The sequence below is a fragment of the Callorhinus ursinus genome, unplaced genomic scaffold (assembly GCF_003265705.2).
Source record: "Callorhinus ursinus isolate GAN/ISIS: 27379988/994484 unplaced genomic scaffold, GSC_fseal_2.0 scaffold49, whole genome shotgun sequence".
Classification (NCBI taxonomy): domain Eukaryota; kingdom Metazoa; phylum Chordata; class Mammalia; order Carnivora; family Otariidae; genus Callorhinus; species Callorhinus ursinus.
Window position 1 is genome coordinate 6,796,433 of NW_027397111.1, and position 17,846 is coordinate 6,814,278.

The 17,846-nt window shown below is 42.7% G+C and overlaps 1 protein-coding gene and 1 long non-coding RNA gene across 6 annotated transcripts in view; one reads left to right on the top strand and one right to left on the bottom strand.

Moving 5' to 3' along the window:
• IRAG1 (inositol 1,4,5-triphosphate receptor associated 1) overlaps positions 1-10,514 on the top strand; it is a 119,365-nt gene extending 108,851 nt beyond the window's left edge. For all 5 annotated transcript variants that reach the window (XM_073882915.1, XM_025848399.2, XM_073882916.1 and 2 more), the window contains 3 exons: positions 2,735-2,854; positions 4,213-4,347; positions 9,445-10,514. In XM_073882915.1, coding sequence (XP_073739016.1) covers positions 2,735-2,854; positions 4,213-4,347; positions 9,445-9,688 — 499 coding nt within the window. In that variant the 3' untranslated portion in view covers positions 9,689-10,514. The remainder of the gene's footprint in view (positions 1-2,734; positions 2,855-4,212; positions 4,348-9,444) is intronic.
• The window catches only part of LOC112806116 (uncharacterized), a 43,408-nt gene that overhangs the window by 4,817 nt on the left and 20,745 nt on the right, over positions 1-17,846 (bottom strand). The window lies entirely within an intron of this gene.

Consider the following 17,846-nt stretch of genomic DNA (forward strand, 5'->3'; position numbering starts at 1 on the left):
TCAAGTTCTCCTTTAAAGATATAAATAATCACCTGGTAATTTATCAGCTTGGATTTTTTTATGGATCAGGTTTGGAAGAACCTCAGACTGCTCCCCAAATTTACCAATAAATTTATTACATAAGTAATAGTGATGAGGAGGAGGAGGATAAACATCATTTGTTGAGTACTATATTCCAAAAAGTTTACTTACATTTCTTTATTAATTCCTACACTACCATCATCAGGTACATATTATTACCCTCATTTTACAGTTGAGAAATCTAAAGTTCAGGAAGTGTTAAGAATTTGCACGTATTGCAGCTGGAATTTGAACCTATGTTTGCCTCAGGCAGGTTCTTTTCCTCTACACTCCACTGTCCCCCTTCATACATATTTGTCACTAACCTCTTAGGTTATTCAGCTATAGATAAAAGAAATTAAAAGGCTGATACCAATATTTCATTTCTAATATATAAATATATTCATAAAAGAATTGCTTTCCCTGCCCTTGGCCTGTAGCTATGTTTTTCTGCTCTGTTCCAATCATTTGGACAAATAGGAAACTGCACATTAGGCAAAGGTCACATGGAAGGGAGTGGATAATATAATTTGCAAAAGGAGAAATGTTATGAATAGCTGATATTTTTAGAGTGTTATCTTTCTTGTTCACAATGGGTTTTGGTTTCCAGCCTGATAAAATGTAAATTTTACAAGGTCTGAGGAAAACTAAGGGATGGGAAGCTGAAGCCAAGAATGAGAAAATATAAGGCTCACTGGTATAGCCTGTGAGGTTGGGGAGGGTAGCAGCTGCAGTCCTTCAGAGTCCTGGCTGAAAAGCTTTGCTCACTGTTTTGCCTTGTTCGAGGGCTCCTCCCATGGCATGACTCCCAGTGGGAGTCCCAGACACCTTAGGTGGGCTGCAGGATTTATAGGGAAGGCATGACCATCAGGATACTTCCTTTAAACTCACGCTTCCATACTTCAAATGGACTCCCAGCACTGCCTAGCCATCCTCCTATGATTTTCTAGCATATTTGTTTTCCCCCTTCTCACATGACTCGTTCACACCTTCTCCTCTCTTCTCAAACCTTCCTAGGCCTATCTACCTCTCACTCTTGGCATATGACCTTATCTTCCATTTTAGAGAAAATTTAAGCTATTAGATAGGAGCCCTCTCATCTTCTTTCACCAGATCCCCAACCCACCATCTTCATCACCTTCTTCCCTTTGTTATAACTGAGAAGTTTTTCCACCTTTCTAAGGTCTGTCTCTACTTCTCTTTTCAAAGAATTTTTTCCTTTGGTCATCCGCTTTCTCTCATCCCCTCTTGGGATCACTTCTATCCACATTCAAATGTGCTTTCATTCCTTGACCCACTTCTTCAGCTATGTATCCCACAACATACTCTTCTACTTCCCTTTTTAGTCAGATTACTGTGTCTAGGTCTTCCTCTTTCTTGCCTCTCATTCTTTACTAAGCCCATTCTAATCTGTCTTTGGCTCCCACCATTTCACCAAAGCTCCTCTTGACCTCCATATTATCAAATCTAATAATCTGCAGATTTCTATACTCATCTGACTTGGACTCTCAGAAGTGAACCTGTGACACAATTAACTCCTCCTTGACATGCTCTCCTCTCTTGGCTCCCAGGACTCTATATTCTCCTGGTTTTCCTCCTACCTCTCTGGCTGCTACTCCTCTGTAGTTTCTTCTCTACCTGAGCTAAAGGCAGAGATGCCCACGGCTTGGTCCTGGGTCCTCTTCTCATATTTCCTCATACTGTCTCCCTAGACAATCTTATCCATCCCCTTGGCTTTAGATGTCATATATATTCTGATGATGCCAAATGTTATCTCCAGCCTCTAGAGCTCTTCTCCAACTCAATTTGGTATAGCGAACTACCTACTTGACATCTCCATCTGGATATTTCACTGGCATTGAAAATTTATCTTGTCCAAAAGTTAACTACTGCTTCATTGCCTCTTTTCAGTGCCTCAAATATCTCTGCATCTTTTGTGTCTCAGGGTCTTCCACATCGGCATTCTCCCCCTAGGATGATCTTCCCTCTGCTATAGATATGGCTGACTTTTCATCTTTCAGGTCTTTGCTCCAGTTAAACCACCTCAGAAAGATCTTTTCTAACCACTCAATCGAAGTAGATTCTCCCCTTGTTACTTTCTGCAGTGCACAGAGTTTTTCTCTTTCATAAAAGTTATCACAATTTGTAATTAACTACATATCTTTTTCTTTCCTTTTTTGGGCATTCTTTCCTGCTAAGCTCCATGTTGGCAAAGACTATTTCTTTTATCATCTAATGTATCCCCAGTATATTACAAGGTACTTGTGACTTAGTCAGTACTCAGTATATACTTAAATAAATGAAGCAAAAGATGGACTACAGGAATGGAATGACTGACTGAACATTTGACCCACCTCCATCTTCCTCATCTTAGTGCTATAGAGCTCCCAACAGTTGTCTGTCCACTTATAGCGTCTCGTGGAATAAGAGTAAAGGTGGATTTGAGTGCATGAAGAAAAAGGGAGCTAGCACATTATTTTATGTTTGGAGGTCTAGGAAGGATTCTTGGACTACGGCCTTTATAAAATCTTGTCTCAGGGTAGAAGGATTGAAATGAACTCAGCCTAGAATGAGGTTCCTCACTTCCGAAAAGGAATCAGGCCAAAGACATGGTTTGGTTTTCAGACACCCAATGTGGCTAAAAGGACACCCTGTACTTCCCTCTTCTCACTAGTGGAAAGACAAATGGGGACCCGGATTGTGAAGCCTCTGCTCCCATGCCGACTTTGAGTTGCCTGGAGGAGATTAGCCAGGAGACCAAGGCCAGGATGGAGGAGGAAGCATACAAGAAGGGGTGAGTCAGACTTCGTCCACCCTGAGGTCACCTGGTAGGTCTCAGAAGATACCTTCCCACGGGCCTTTCCTGTTTCTTAGAGGATTTAAGGAAGCAACCAGTGGCCCTAGGACCTCCTCACCTTAATAAAGAACTACATAAGAAAGGACAGTACTGTTCCACAGGAAGGACAAGAGGAAGCAGGGTGAGAGGGTGTGGTTAGGCAATAATTAGACTGCCCTCTTTTTAGGCAGAAAGCCACCAGAATGCCACTGCCCAGAATGGTCTGGCAATAAGGCCCCTGGGTGGGTTCCTCTTGGTGGTGCCTAAGGCTTCCTGACACATGCTCAGAGGAGTGATGTTGCTCTCAACAATGCGCAGGAGAAGCTGTAACCCTACTTCCTAGAACTGCCAACTGCCATCCCTTCTTTCTGTAAACTGGAGTCCCCTCAACTTCCAACTGTCCCCTTTTCTGATTGAGCTTCAATAACACCTTTGGCCCATTGTCAGCCACTAAGGGGACAGAGTACTAAGCAGGGCCCAAGCCCAGCCAGGTAGAGAAGTATTTCTGACCAGGCGTAGCATCCTGAGCTTCTTCTTTCTCCATAGCTCCTGAAGAAGACACAGCTTCCCATCATTATAGAACCTGTGAGCTTCTGTGTGGCAGCCATATATACTGCAGTGGGGTTGCCCTAGCCAAACTGTGCTTGTCTTGAACATTCAGCTATAGGATAAGCAAAAAGAGTACTGATCCTGGGAGAAGGGCATCAGAAGGGTATCTCTTGGGAAGCCTATCTTTTCACCCACAACTATCTTTGATACTAAGCATGCATGGGAGTAAACACCTCGATTAGCTTTGTAAACATTTACTGAGTACCTTTATAGGCCTAGTATGTGCCTGCCACTTCCATAAAACTTCCCAACAAGCCAATGTGATGGGTATCACCCTTCCTAGGTCAAGCTATATGCCTGGCCCTTCCTCAGAACATTCCCATACCCTGTAAAATAGGGGCCACACTTTCCATTTTATAGGTGAAAAGCTGAAGTACCCAGGTTACACAGAAAGCAGATATACTGTTCTCTCCACTGAACATTTTGTAGGATAAGAACCCAGTCAGGATTCTGCACCCACACTTTTTCCCTGTCAGTTTTGCCACACATTCACATATAAACAGGAAGGATGACTGAGGAGTGAGGGGAAATTGTACTGACATGAGCCACCTTGGGATTCAGTAGAGCTTCCCAGCTTTTTCCTGTTGTGTAGAACCACAGGAAGTGTTTAATTATTGGAGGTGTTCAAGTCCCCACCTCTAGGAACTCAGGAAAGGATGCTCTGTGCCTGGCCTTTCCAGACTCAGTTGTTTCTTTTTGCCCTGCAGATACCAGGAAGGTCTAAAGAAGACCCAAGAGCTTCAAGACCTGAAGGAGGAGGAAGAAGAACAGAAGGGTGAATGCCCTGAAGAAGCAGAAGAGGCAGAAGAAACTGAGGAAGAGGAAAAGGACCAAAGAAGCAGGTTGGAGCCCTTGCCATTGCTGAAATGGGTCACAATTCATTTAATTGCACAATATCCCTAAAGGTGCCCACTCCAGGGCAGCAGTGCGTCTGGGGCCCAAGTGAACAGTTAACAGAAACCAAGGAGGGCACTCATGTTGAGGGAGGAGGCAGAGGAAGGAGCCAAAATAGTTAACAAGGAGATGTTTGCAAGATCCAGGAGGTCAGAGGTGGTCAAGAGTGAGGCCAACAGCAATCAAGAGCTCGTGGGAGCTGAGAAACTACAAAGACCCTGACTGGAGTCCCCCGCTAGCCCAGCCACAGTTAGCTCATTTCCCAACTATCCCCAGGAGCCAAGAACCAAGGTCAAGGGAGCTGGCCTGAAGCCCTAGTGTGGGTTTCTTACAAGAACAGGGGCAAAGAGAACACATGGGGGCAGGGGAAAACTCAACTCATTGGCAAAGGCGAGTCTCCAACAGGTTCCATGCTGACCAGATAAGCTTGGATTTTCACTTGGATTAGAAAAAGTTGGGCCTTTCTTTTTTAATGTACTCTATATTTCAAGTATATTTTTCCCTAAATAGGGGAAAATATATAACATGTAGATAAAGATAGTATAGATCCTGCATTTTGTCATACCTGTGTCCTCATCAGTGTCTTGAATTTTAACCATAGCCCCAATTCCATACATTCTGTCTTATGTCACTATTAGTTTTCAATTTTGATTTTTAAAAATGTGGTTATAGAAAACTTGGAACACTTCACCAAAGTCTTTGTTTTTAGAACCCCAGGCTATCTTGGAGTCCAGTGTGGCTCCAGCCAAAATGATTGTCTAATCAGCTGCTAAACTTGAAACAGGGTATGTGTCTGTGCCTCATTGCCTGCAGACTCAAAATCACATGCATGCAGTGAATAAGGTAATAAAATGAAGATTAGACGTGAGATGGATATGCTTCAAAGCACATAGGAACAGCCAATAGAGCCCAGTTGGAGAAAGATTCAGCCAGAGTGAGAGGTCTCAGCCTACCTGGATCAACCCTACTGTTCAAGGGAAGAGCGGTCTAGGAAAGCTGGAGAAAATGCTTCACTGTTGAAAGCAAACCTATGCTAGGATGTACCACCTCCCCTAATGAAAGAATCCCCAAGTTTTTTTGTTTGTTTGTTTTATTTATTTGCGAGAGAGAGAATGAGAGCCAGAGAGCACATGAGAGGGAGGAGGGTCCGAGGGAGAAGCAGACTCCCCGCCGAGCAGGGAGCCCGATGCGGGACTCGATCCTGGGACTCCAGGACCATGACCTGAGCTCAAGGCAGTCGCTTAACCAACTGAGCCACCCAGGCACCCAAGAATCCCCAAATTTTAACAATGAAAGTACAGTCCCTACACCAAGCAGCTGGATCCTATTCTCCTTACATCTTCTCTCCTTCTTGGGGGTCCTTTGCTCTTATATTTTAGAGGTCACTAACTATCTTCCTCCCCTTTAATGCAGTCAAGCCCAGACCTGGACAACAGCCCTTTCTTCGGCTTCTTTGCATATAGCCAAGACAAGCTAGAGCTTCTAACACTTCCACGTACTCAGAAAGAACAAAAGAGAACTAAACAGAGTACATGGAATATAAACAGTCTAGTTTACAAAGCACAAGACTGGAATCCTTATCTAGCTAACTTGATCTCAAATCTGAGCTGCTAATCACAGCTCCCTCCCATTTTGTGAAACCGCCAGGGAAAGTAAGGCTCTCTGTCCAGCTCCTGATCCGCAGCACGTAGCAATGGCTGCCTTTCACATCCACCACCCAAAGCATCCTCTTGGTCCTACTGATTCTGAGAGGCCTCGTTCTCTCTCCTAACCTTTGCTTCCTCTCGGATTTACTTTTTGATCTTGAGAACATGCCTGTACCTCAGGTGATGAATACCAGACATCAGCACATAGAAGGGTCCTCGTCCTTTATTACAGGGCTGTAGCTTCCCCTTTTCAGGCCCAGTACTGAGGCATCATCTTCTCTGTAACAACTGACACTGCTAACATATGAACTGCCCGCTCACAGTTACAGGGTCCCTTCCCCTGTCACCAAAGCCAGACTGGTCCTAAGAGCCTGTTGTCTTTAATGCGAGGCAATCCCCTCACTCATTCCTGAGTTCTGTAGACACACAGTTGCCTGCAGGCACCTGCACTCAGACATGATTTTCCCCATTAAATTTTGGCATTTGCCTGTTTAAATCGGCTCTATGGAGTTTAGACAATATTAGGCAGATTCCTTTACTTTTCCAGTAACTCTCAGAAAGCAGAAGTCCTCTGGTCAAGTTTAAGTCCCAAGAATAATCTCATTTCATTAATTAAAATGCCCAGTTCCCCAAAATAGTCAAAAGCCTGAACTTACAAAGATCAACCTTCTTTTTTCCTGCAGTTTGTCTGCTTCAGGAAAGAAGCCTGTAGTAGGCAGGGGGAGTGTGGTTTCTTTCTCTCTATCCCACTTGCACTTCTACCCTCTCCTCCAGTTTTGCCAGTGCAGCATCCGACCTCTCTAGGATCAATGCTAGGAAAGGGAACTGAGATGAAGGGATTGGGAAGGTATTACTTGAATAGATTGTGAGTAGGCTCCAGGGCTTGGCAGGGGTTTAAAGCCGACTTGCTGACTTTGGTTAGTGTGTTGCTTTATGGGACCTCTAGAGAAAACCACTCCTCCCATCTCCCAGCATACACACACATTCACACCATGGCTGAGGTCCTCTCAGCTGCTGGTCCCTTTATGAGATCAAATGCAAGTCTTCTAGCTAGCCACTTAAAATCCCTCTCAGTCCTTGGGCAGCTGGAAGTACACCTTCCCTGTTCAGCTTCTAAGTAGCATTTCTGGGCAGGATTTGTGATGCCCCATGTCAGCTCTCCTTCTCCTGACTACAATCAGTTGAGGTAAAATGTGTACCTTTGGCTCACTATTGGTAGAAGGACAGCTTTCCCTATCATGGCCCACCACTCTGATGCCATCAAGCACGTCAGCAAGATTCTTGCTCTTCCAACTGCTCATGTGTGAGGCACGCACCAGTCCACTGTGTCCCCTAAACCTCAACATATCGAGCTCTCCAAACAGCATCTCTGAAGCCCCTCTTCCCTAGGCCCAGGTGAAAAGGAAGCCACCTCACCCCTCCCTATGGGAGATCAAAAATCAAAAATTGATTTCCCCAGAGATTCTATTTCTAATCTAATTCTATTTCTAACTCTTTCATAGGCTAGAAATGGGGGACCAGCTAAGGTTCACAAAGCCAGATCTTGACCTCCTCCTGGGCAGTCCCACTTCAGAGTGGGGTGACAGTGGGATTTTCCCCACTCTAGCAGCTTGTTCTGAAGCACGGAAATACAGCCCCAAAGAAAGACTGCATTTTAGCATCCAATTATATCTAAGTAGAAACTAAAGAATCTAAACAGGGCTGAAAGAAAATAAGCTTCCATTTCCAAGCTGTCCCTTCCCAACAGTTGTGAAAATAACCAGATTTTCACCTCAGCTAAGTGCTCACTGTTTTGCTTTGCCTAACTGTTCCTGAAACAATCATCAAATGGGTCCCATGTGGAAGAAAAACCAATTGGTACCTTAGCATCTGAGGCAGGCACTCTGAGCCTCTGGTCCTTTTCCAAGGAAGGTATTGTTGAGTCTTTCCATCAGTCATAAGGCATCTTTTTTTCTACTGACTAAATTAGAGCTGTCTACTTCTCAGCAAATGGCCTGCATATTGCAGTGTCTATGTGTGCCTCCAGATCTTCAGAAAGCCCTCCTGTCATTTTCCTCACCTCCTCCATTTTTAAAAATAGATGAGGGATTGGAATAATCTCAGGAAACAAACTGAGGGTTGCGGGAGGGATGGGGGGCGGGAGGGATGTGGTGGCTGGGTGAGAGACACTGGGGAGGGTATATGCTATGGTGAGCACTGTGAATTGTGTAAGACTGTTGAATCACAGACCTGTACCTCTGAAACAAATAACACATTATGTTAAAAAAAAAAAAAAGAAGAAGAAGAAGAAGAAAAAGAAGTATCTTCCTATCTCCCTATCTTGCAGGAAGGGAAAAATGAAGGGGGCGGAAATCGGAGGGGAGGAGGAACCATGAGAGACTATGGACTCTGAGAAACAAACTGAGGGTTCTAGAGGGGAAGAGGGTGGGGGGATCGGTTAGCCTGGTGATGGATATTAAAGAGGGCACGTACCGAATGGAGCACTGGGTGTTATACGCAAACAATGAATCATGGAACACTACATCAAAAACTAATGATGTAATGTATGGTGATTAACATAATAAAATTAAAAAAACTAGGAAAAAACTCTAGCCTAGTGAAAATGTCCAGGATTTCACTAGAGAGCTTGAAGAATGGATTCTGCAAAGCAGGCCATATGACCAAACGTTGTTTCACTAGGCCCCAAAGAGAGAGGGAAAGTTGAAAGGCAGTTGAGAAGAGACGAAAAGGGAAAAAGGCAGTGAAGCAGCCAAAAAATGGGGGCGGGGGAGGGAGATGAAAAGGAAGGAAGAAAGAGAGAAAAGGGAGAGTGAAGAAGGGAGAAAAAGGAAGAAGGAAAATTAGGGAGTGAAGATTACTGGGGTTGAGAAAACATCTGGACTAAGCCACTGGGAGGTTGCTGGAGGCTACTAGTCCTCTGGTTGCCCCTGGGATGGTTTGAAGTGAGCTCTTGAGGTTGATCTGGTTCCTTGTCATTTAGCATTGAACATGGAGAGTTTTCTGGGGGTTTAGGACAGTTCTTCTACTCTGAACACAGTCAGATGTGGAACTGAGGACAATAAAATATGCATCAGAACATGAAGGCAGGGGACAGATTACTTGAAACTGATCACTAAATACCACTAAGTGCAGAAAAGATGCTGGTCCCATCTACATGCATGGGAGTATGGGTCAGCCAACCTTCTGTCCTGGGGACTGAGAGAGTTCAGATATCAATGAACATCTCATGAATAGATGAGGGCATGTATGAATGAATGAATGATCAAACGAGTAAAAGGAGTGTTCTGGCCCAGTAGCTCCCAACATCAAGGTTATGGACTGGTGGCATTAAAATCACCTGGGGAAAAATTTTAATGTGCCTAATATACTAAACCCTTCTCCTATTTTTTCATTTGACAGCAAACTTGAAGAATTGGTTCATTTCTTACAAGTCATGTATCCCAAACTGTGTCAGCACTGGCAAGTCATCTGGATGATGGCCACAGTGATGCTGGTCTTGACTGTTGTGCTGGGGCTCTTCAGTTCCTATAACTCTTGTGTGGAGCAGGCTGATGGGCCCCTTGGGAGATCCACTTGCTCATCAGCCCAGAGGGACTCGTGGTGGAGCTCAGGACTCCAGCATGAGCAACCTGCAGAGCAGTAGGAAACCTGACACCCAGTCAGTACCCTGCTCCAGCACGCAGCTGACTGCCCTTTCCCCAAGCATAGTGTTTCAGGCCGGGTGTGGGCATGGTACCGCTAGCCCATTAGGAAATGAGCAGGGTTCTTTCACACTCAGCACCCATGTGGGAGCTATGCATACACAGAAACTGATGTTCTTGGAGGATCAACAAAACTGCCCTTGTAAAGCATCTGGTGGATGAAGTCACCTTTATGAAGGAACGCTAATAGAAGGGAAAGTCATCTGCCCCAAGCTCAGATGGCTGGGGAAAATAAAACACTTTCACTGCAGGAGATAGTAAGAAGCTCACTCTCCCTTCCCTTTTTTCCTCTCTGTAGTCAGAAATCAAGAAGAATTAATTATTCCCAAAGGCTAACACTGACCCTGATGATCAGACCTAGAATTTGGAGTCACAACATGACTATCATCCCATTTCCATCTCATCCTCAGACTCTCCTTCAGCCTCCCCTCCTCCCCTTTGGAACCAGAGTTTCTCTTTACAGAAGTAGGAAAGGTTTCTCAGAAAAATATTTAGGCTGAATTTAGACCAGTGCTTGGAATGAAATGGGGAGATGTGAGTTAATATATATGCATCTGTATACACACACAACACATACATACACACAGCATGCATGTGCATGAAGCCAACAACCTTCCAAACATGTGCTCTCAGTGTGTGTTCTGGATAAAGCCAACCCACAGAATTTTCACTAGGTGTGGGGCAGTCACCAGGCACCTGTTCAATGAGCTCTCCACATGGATTTAAGATGTTTGAAAAACACTGAAAACTCATGGTTTCAACAGTGAACTTGCTGGTCTCCATTTCAAGTGCTAATTCTAAGCTGTTGTACAACACAGTCTATTCCCTATTTGTCCTCTCCTATTGAGAGCAGTTAACCCACCTCTCAGGTGAAGGAGGAGACAGAGTGTGCTTTCAGCTCCTGTGTGCCTACATGCAAATGTGCAGTTGCACCTTAGTGCTTTAAACGGGATTTCCAACCCAAGTATGTTTCAGAGCATTCATAATTGTTTAGCATAAAACTGAAGGAGCACATCTCATCTCCAATTTGACTTCTCCCTCCACCTTTACAGCCACTGCTTTCATTCATCCCTCATCAGTTTTGGGGAGTGTTGGTTTCTTGTGGGTTTTATTGTGGTTGTTCTGCTCTTGTTTTTGTTTTGTTGTTGATGTTGTTTTGTTGCTAACATTCATATAGAACTTACTATGAGCCAAGCACTGTTCTAGGTATTATATAGGTATTAATTCATTTAATCCTCAAAAAAAAAAGGAAAAACCTATGAGGTGGGTACTAATCTCCTCATTTTCAGATAAGGAAACTGAAGCACAAAAACACAACTTGCCAAGTACATCCAGTTAGTAAATTATGGGCCTGGAACTCAAGTCCATACAGACTGGCCCCTGCAAAAAATTGCCTTTTCCAGTGGTCTCCTAACTGCATGCCTTACATTTCAGTCCCACTTCCCCAAGTAGCCCTTCAACCACTCCAGATTATTTCTGGTTCCCAGACTAAATCATTTTCTCATAGTTCTATTCCTCTACTCACCAGTTTTTCTTCTGCCATTCTCCTCTTTTCTACTGGTTACTCTTCAGAACCAAGTGCAGAAATTATCCCCTCCATACAAGCTTTGATGACCTCGCTCCAACTCCCTACCATATCCCACATAATAGGTCACACCCTCTTCTGTACTTTCTGACACTTTTTAAACATCTTAATTATTGACAATTGTGACAGTATATCACAATAACTTTTTGTGTGTCTATCTCCCCTACTATTTTCCTCAAAGACAAGAACAATATCTTACCCATTCTTTGGGGTAAATACCTAGCATGGTGGCTGATACATGGGAGGGTATCATTAAATGCTGGTCAAAAGAACAAGTGAGAATTCAAGGTGGTAGAGAGCAGCCTAGAGACAGCTGACATTTTGCACACTTCCCAGTCCCAGTACCATCACTGCCACTATCTCAATAAGAAAAATATCTTTATTAGTCTCAACTTATTCTATTATTTTTCAGTCTACTCTGGGAAAGAGCAGAAATGAGACCTAACTGGAAACACCATTTCCAAGCTCAAGGACTGGGCTTGATGCAACCACTCTTTTCAGAAAGACCCACCTAGATCAGCCCTATTGTAAAACAGCATGTTGTTTTAAGGTGGGGTGGGGGGCATCCTTTACAGTGGCTGGAAAACCACTGTGAGTGAAGCCCAAGCCAGGGTTGAGCAAGAATGTGCCATTAAGGTAAAGAGGTGCAGATCAAGGCAGAGGGACTTTGAGGGCCTGGAAGGATGGTTTTCTCTGATGTACCAGGGGTCTGGACACACTGAAAAATCTTTTAGGCCTTCAGAGTCACAGGCAGGATGCAAATGGAGTTCTAGAGACAGTAGCTGTGGAGCAGGACTCTCTACTGGCAATGTCCAGTCTCAGCCTCCCTTAAAGAAGGACAAGGTTGAGCTGGCCCACTGTCCCCTTGGCTACAGGGTTCCCACCTTTGTTACCAATTAAAACAAAGGCAGGGGAACAACTACAGTGAGCTCCTGAACCTCCAGCTGCTCCATAGAAAAGCCTGCAAGAGTACTTCCAGACATAGGCCCTCACCCAAAGTACTCTGTAAGAGAGGTTGAAGAAAAGAAGAACTGTAACAGTAACCACATTTCCAAGGGCATTCCTGAAAAAAGTACTCATCGGCATTTCTTTTATGAAAAGCAAAGTTTGATCTGAAGCAGGTGGAATGTTACTAAAGCAGCAGTGAAATGGAGAGAAATGGGCCCTGTCTTTCCAACAGTGATATTGATCTAAAATAAAAGTTCCCCTCAAAATGCCTCCGAAGTCTGACATTTCTGCTTAGCCCTAGGACTCTGGGTGCCTATCTTGAGTTTCAGTGATGTGTAGTTTGTGTCATTGTTGATATCACCTCCTTAAAGGGCCTTCACTTTCTGGCTGCCACAAAATCCATATATATCATTCTCTGTGTACAGCCTGGCAGAGTAAATGGAGAGGGAGATACTGGATTTGTGTATCACTGGCTGTCAGTTCCTAATGTTGTTAAACCTCACACAGGTGTGTTAGCATTGAACTATAGAGTGTCACATACCTGAGTTTGAAAATAAAAGCACATTTCCAAACCAATGGCAGTAGCCAAATGCCTCCTTATTTTATGGAGCTAAGCCACAATCTTGCCCCAACTCTGAATTAAATCCCCTTAGATATTAGTGCTTCCCAAAACCAAGCCAAAAGTCCCCAGCCCTTGGGTCACTGTACTATGGGCTACCTCTTAGGGGTTGGATTGTTTCCTCTCTTTCTTCTTCATTCCTGATCTTAGTTTCCTACACCTTCTCAGCCTACAATTTTTTTTTCAGGTGTACAATATATGATTCAACAATTCTTTTTCTGTTTTTTTTTTTAAGATTTCATTTATTTTAGAGAGAGAAAAGAGCATGAGTGGGAGGGGCAAAGGGAGAGTGAGAGAGAACCTCAAGCACACTCCTACCTGAGCACAGAGCCCAACATGGGGCTTGATCTCACAACATTGAGATCAAAACCTGAGCCAAAACCAAGAGTAGGATAGTCAACCCACTGCACCACCCAGGTGCCCCTGATTCAACAATTCTATAGATTTCTCAGTGCTCATCAAAAGAGTGTTCTCTTAATCCCCTTTACCTATTTCACCCACGCCCCCACCCACCTCCCTTCTAGTAACCACCAGTTTATTCTCTGTATTTAAGAGTGTTTTTTTTGTCTAATTTTTTAAATTATTTTTTTTAAGATTTTATTTATTTGACAGAGAGAGCACAAGCAGAGGGAGAGAGGGAGAAGCAGGTTCCCTGCTGAGCAAGGAGCCTGATGTGGGACTCGATCCCAGGACCCTGGGATCATGACCTGGGCCGAAGGCAGCCGCTTAACCAACTGAACCACTCAGGTGTCCCTTAAAATTAATATTTTTGCTGTGCTAGAGACTGCTGAATTTTCACCAACATGATTTCCACAGCTAGACTATATTTTTCAGTCTTTTTCTAAAAATGTTTTGTTAGTCACCATACAGTACATCATTAGTTTTTGATTTGGTGTTCCATGATTCATTGTTTGTGTATAACACCCAGTGCTCCATGCAATACGTATATTTTTCAATCTCTCTTGCAGCTAGATGTAGGGGAATGTAGACCTTTCAGAAAGTAATGTCCTAAAAACAGACTCTCCTGCCCAATATTTCACACTGTCTTTATTTCCCCTCTTACCAAATTCAGAGGATTTAGTTGAGGACCTGAGGCCTGAGAAGATGGAAGCTGTATCTTTGAATGGGCACTCACAGAATTCAGCTGTGACATGAACAAGAAATAAAATTTTAGTGTATCAGGCCACTGAAATTCAGGAATATTTGTTATAGCAGTTAGCCTACTTTGATTAATGCATAGATTTGAACCACGAAGGTGGTGCTTCAATAACAAGTTTTCAAAATATGAGGCACTGGCTTAGCAGTCAAGCAGCAGAAAACAAGAAAACTAATTTCAGGAGCTAGAAATATGGTGACTCATGTAGTGAGTAAAACAAAAATATTTGGCAAAGGATTACCCACGATAATTTGAAAGGCAGCCCATGGGCAGCCTATAGGCCTAGGAGAAGTGGCTGGAATAAATCCATGTGAGGCTTTATTGGCTGCCTTTGGCAAGATATTGTAAGAAAAAGAAGCACTTGGGAAAGAATTAGCTATTTGGAAGTAGAAAGAAAAAAATACAGAGGGTTCAGACTGAAGGCTTAGAAAGCCTGACTGCTTCTAAACTCCAAACAGTAAGAATAAAAAGAGCTTTCAGTGGGAAAGAACCAATAAAATTTTTCAGTTGAACTCAGATCAACTCAGCCTATGGCAAAGATTGGATTAAGGATATGGCCCTTCCATCTGTGGTTTCACATGAACTCAGTGTAGGCACCATTAAATTAGAGAAAGAGAGAGAGGAATAGAGTGAGAAAACAAAGAAATGCATCTTGCTAATTATGACTGGGAAAGGATTTGGGGTATGGTTATTGGGAACGGAATCAAATGGAACCAAATAGGTCAGAAATCTAGGTTTGTGAGGGAATTGTATTTACAAAGAAACATGAGCCAAGATGAAAAAGTTCAACTGTTCAAATTAGAAAACAACTTTTGGGATCTTCAGCTTTATACCAAGAGAAGGCAGATTGCAAAAGCTGTGTTACCCCCCAGGAGGGCATACTCCTTAAATCCTACTTCAAATGTGGCCAAGGAAGATTGTATACAATGAAGGGCTACAGAATCAGTGGACACATGGGACACGGGAGTTTCTCCCAGAAAGCTGAATCAAGATCTAATCAAAGGTAAGTAACTATAGTAGGAAGAATTTCTAAAATACACCCCCCAAGATGTCCCACCCCAATCCCTGAAACCTTTGCATATGAACTATTACTACTGTTATGTTATATGGTAAAGTTGACCTTAAAATAGGGAAATCATCTCAGTGGGCCCAATGTAATCACATCAGCCCTTAAAAGCAGAGAGCTTTCAGGCGCCTGGGTGGCTCAGTTCGTGAAGCGACTGCCTTCGGCTCAGGTCATGATCCTGGAGTCCCGGGATCGAGTCCCCGTATCATGCTCCCTGCTCAGCAGGGAGTCTGTTTCTCCCTCTGACCCTCCCCCCCTCTCATGTGCTCTCTCTCTCTCTCTCTCATTCTCTCTCTCAAATGAATAAATAAAATCTTAAAAAAAAAAAGAGAGCTTTCTCTAGCTAATGGTAGAAGTCAGAGAGATTAGAGGTGTGAGAAGGACCCAAAGTGTCACTGCTGCTTTGAAAATAGAGTGAGCCCATGAAAAGAAAAGCAGGCAGCCTTTTGGAGCAGAGAACAGACCCCAGTTGACAGCCAGCAAGAAAACAAGGACCTCATTCCTACAGCCTCAAGGAAATGAATTCTGCCACCAACCTGAATGAGCAAGAAAGTGGATTGTTCCCCAGGTCCTCCAGGTAAGAGCACACCACTGCCTACACATTGATTTTAATTTTGTGAGACCCACAGCAGAGAACCCAGCTGAGCCCACCCAGACTTCTGACCTACAGAATTCTGAGATAGTAAAAGGGTGTTGTTCTTTGAGAAGATCAACAAAATTAATAGATTAGTAGCCAGACTCAGAGAGAGAGAGGACTCAAAATCAGAAATGAAAGAGGAGAAATATATGATTTCACTCATATGTGGAATTTAAGAAACAAAACAGATGAACACTGGGGAAGGAAAAAAAAAGAGAGAGGGAAACAAACCATAAGAGACTCTTTTTTTTCTTTAAATTTTTTATTGCTATGTTAATCACCATACATTACATCACTAGTCTTTGATGTAGTGTTTCATGATTCATTGTTTGTGTATAACACCCAATGCTCCATGGAGAACATGCCCTCTTTAATACCTATCACCAGGCTAACCCATCCCACCACACCCCTCCCCTCCAGAACCCTCAGTTTGTTTTTCAGAGTCCAACCATAAGAGACTCTTAATGATAGAGAACAAACTGAGGGTTGGTGGAGGGAGGTGGGTGGGAGATGGACTAAATGAGTGATGGGTAATTAAGGAGGGCACTTGTTATGATGAGCACTGGTGTTACATGTAAGTGATGAATTGCTAAATTCTACTCCTGAAACCAGTATTACACTATATGTTAACTAACTAGAATTTAAATCAAAATTTGAAAAAAAAGGGGGAGAAATAACAACCAACTCCTCAGACATACAAAGGATTATAAGAATATTATGAAAAATTATATGCCAATAAATTGGACAAACTAGAAGAAATGGATAAATTCCTAGAAAACATATAACTTACCAAAACTAAATCAGGAAGATGTAGAAAATTTGAACAGATCAAATACCAGCAAAGATACTGAATCAGTAATCAAAATATTCCCAACAACAACAAAAAAAGTCCAGGACCAGATTTTCCCAAATTTCCATGGGAAAATTTTACAAAACATTTAAAGAAAAATTAACACTTATTCTTCTCAAACTATTCCAAAAAACAGAAGAAGAAGGAAAACTTCCAAATTCATTCTATGAGGCCAACATTACCCTGATACCAAAACCAGATAAAAACACCACAAAATGGGGTGCCTGGGTGGCTCAGTTGTTAAGCGTCTGCCTTCAGCTTGGGTCATGATCCCAGGGTCCTGGGATCAAGCCCCACATTGGGCTCCCTGCTCGGCGGGAAGCCTGCTTCTCCCTCTCCCACTCCCCCTGCTTGTGTTCCTTCTCTCACTGTGTCTCTCTCTGTCAAATAAATAAATAAAATCTTTTTAAAAAATTTTAAAAAGACACCACAAAAAAAGAGAACTACAGGCCAATATCTCTGATGAACATAGATGCAAAAATCCTCAACAAAGTATTAGTAAACCAAATCCAAAAATATATTAACAAAATCATTCACCACAATCAAGTAGGATTTATTCCCAGGATGCAAGGGTGGTTCAATATTTGCAAATGAATCAATGTGATACACCACATCAAGAAAAAAAAGGATATAAACCATATGATCATTTCAATAGATGCAGAAAAAGCAACTGACAAAGTAAACATCCATTCGTGATAAAAACCCTCAACAAAGTAGATTTAGAGGGAATATACTTCAACATAATAAAGGCCATATATGAAAAACTCACAGCTAACACCATACTCAATGGTGAAAAACTGAAAGCTTTTCCCCTAGGATCAAGAACAAGACAAGGACCTCTTTTATTCATCATAGTACTGTAAGTCCTAGCCACAGCAATCAAACAAGAAAAAGACATAAAAGTAATTCAAATCTGTAAGGAAAAAGTAAAACTTCCACTATTTGCAGGTGACATACTATATATAGAAAACCCTAAGACTCCACCAAAAAAACACTAGAATGGATAAGTTAATTCAGTAAAGTCACAGGGTACAAAATCAATATGTAGAAATCTGTTGCATTTTTATACACTAATAAGCAGCAGAGAGAGAACAGTACCATTTACTATTGCACCAAAAATAATAAAACACCTAGGAATAAGCATAATCAAGGAGGTTAAAGACCTGTTTGAAAACCATAACACACTGATGAAAGAAACTGAAGACAACACAAGAAATGAAAAGACATTCTATGCTCACG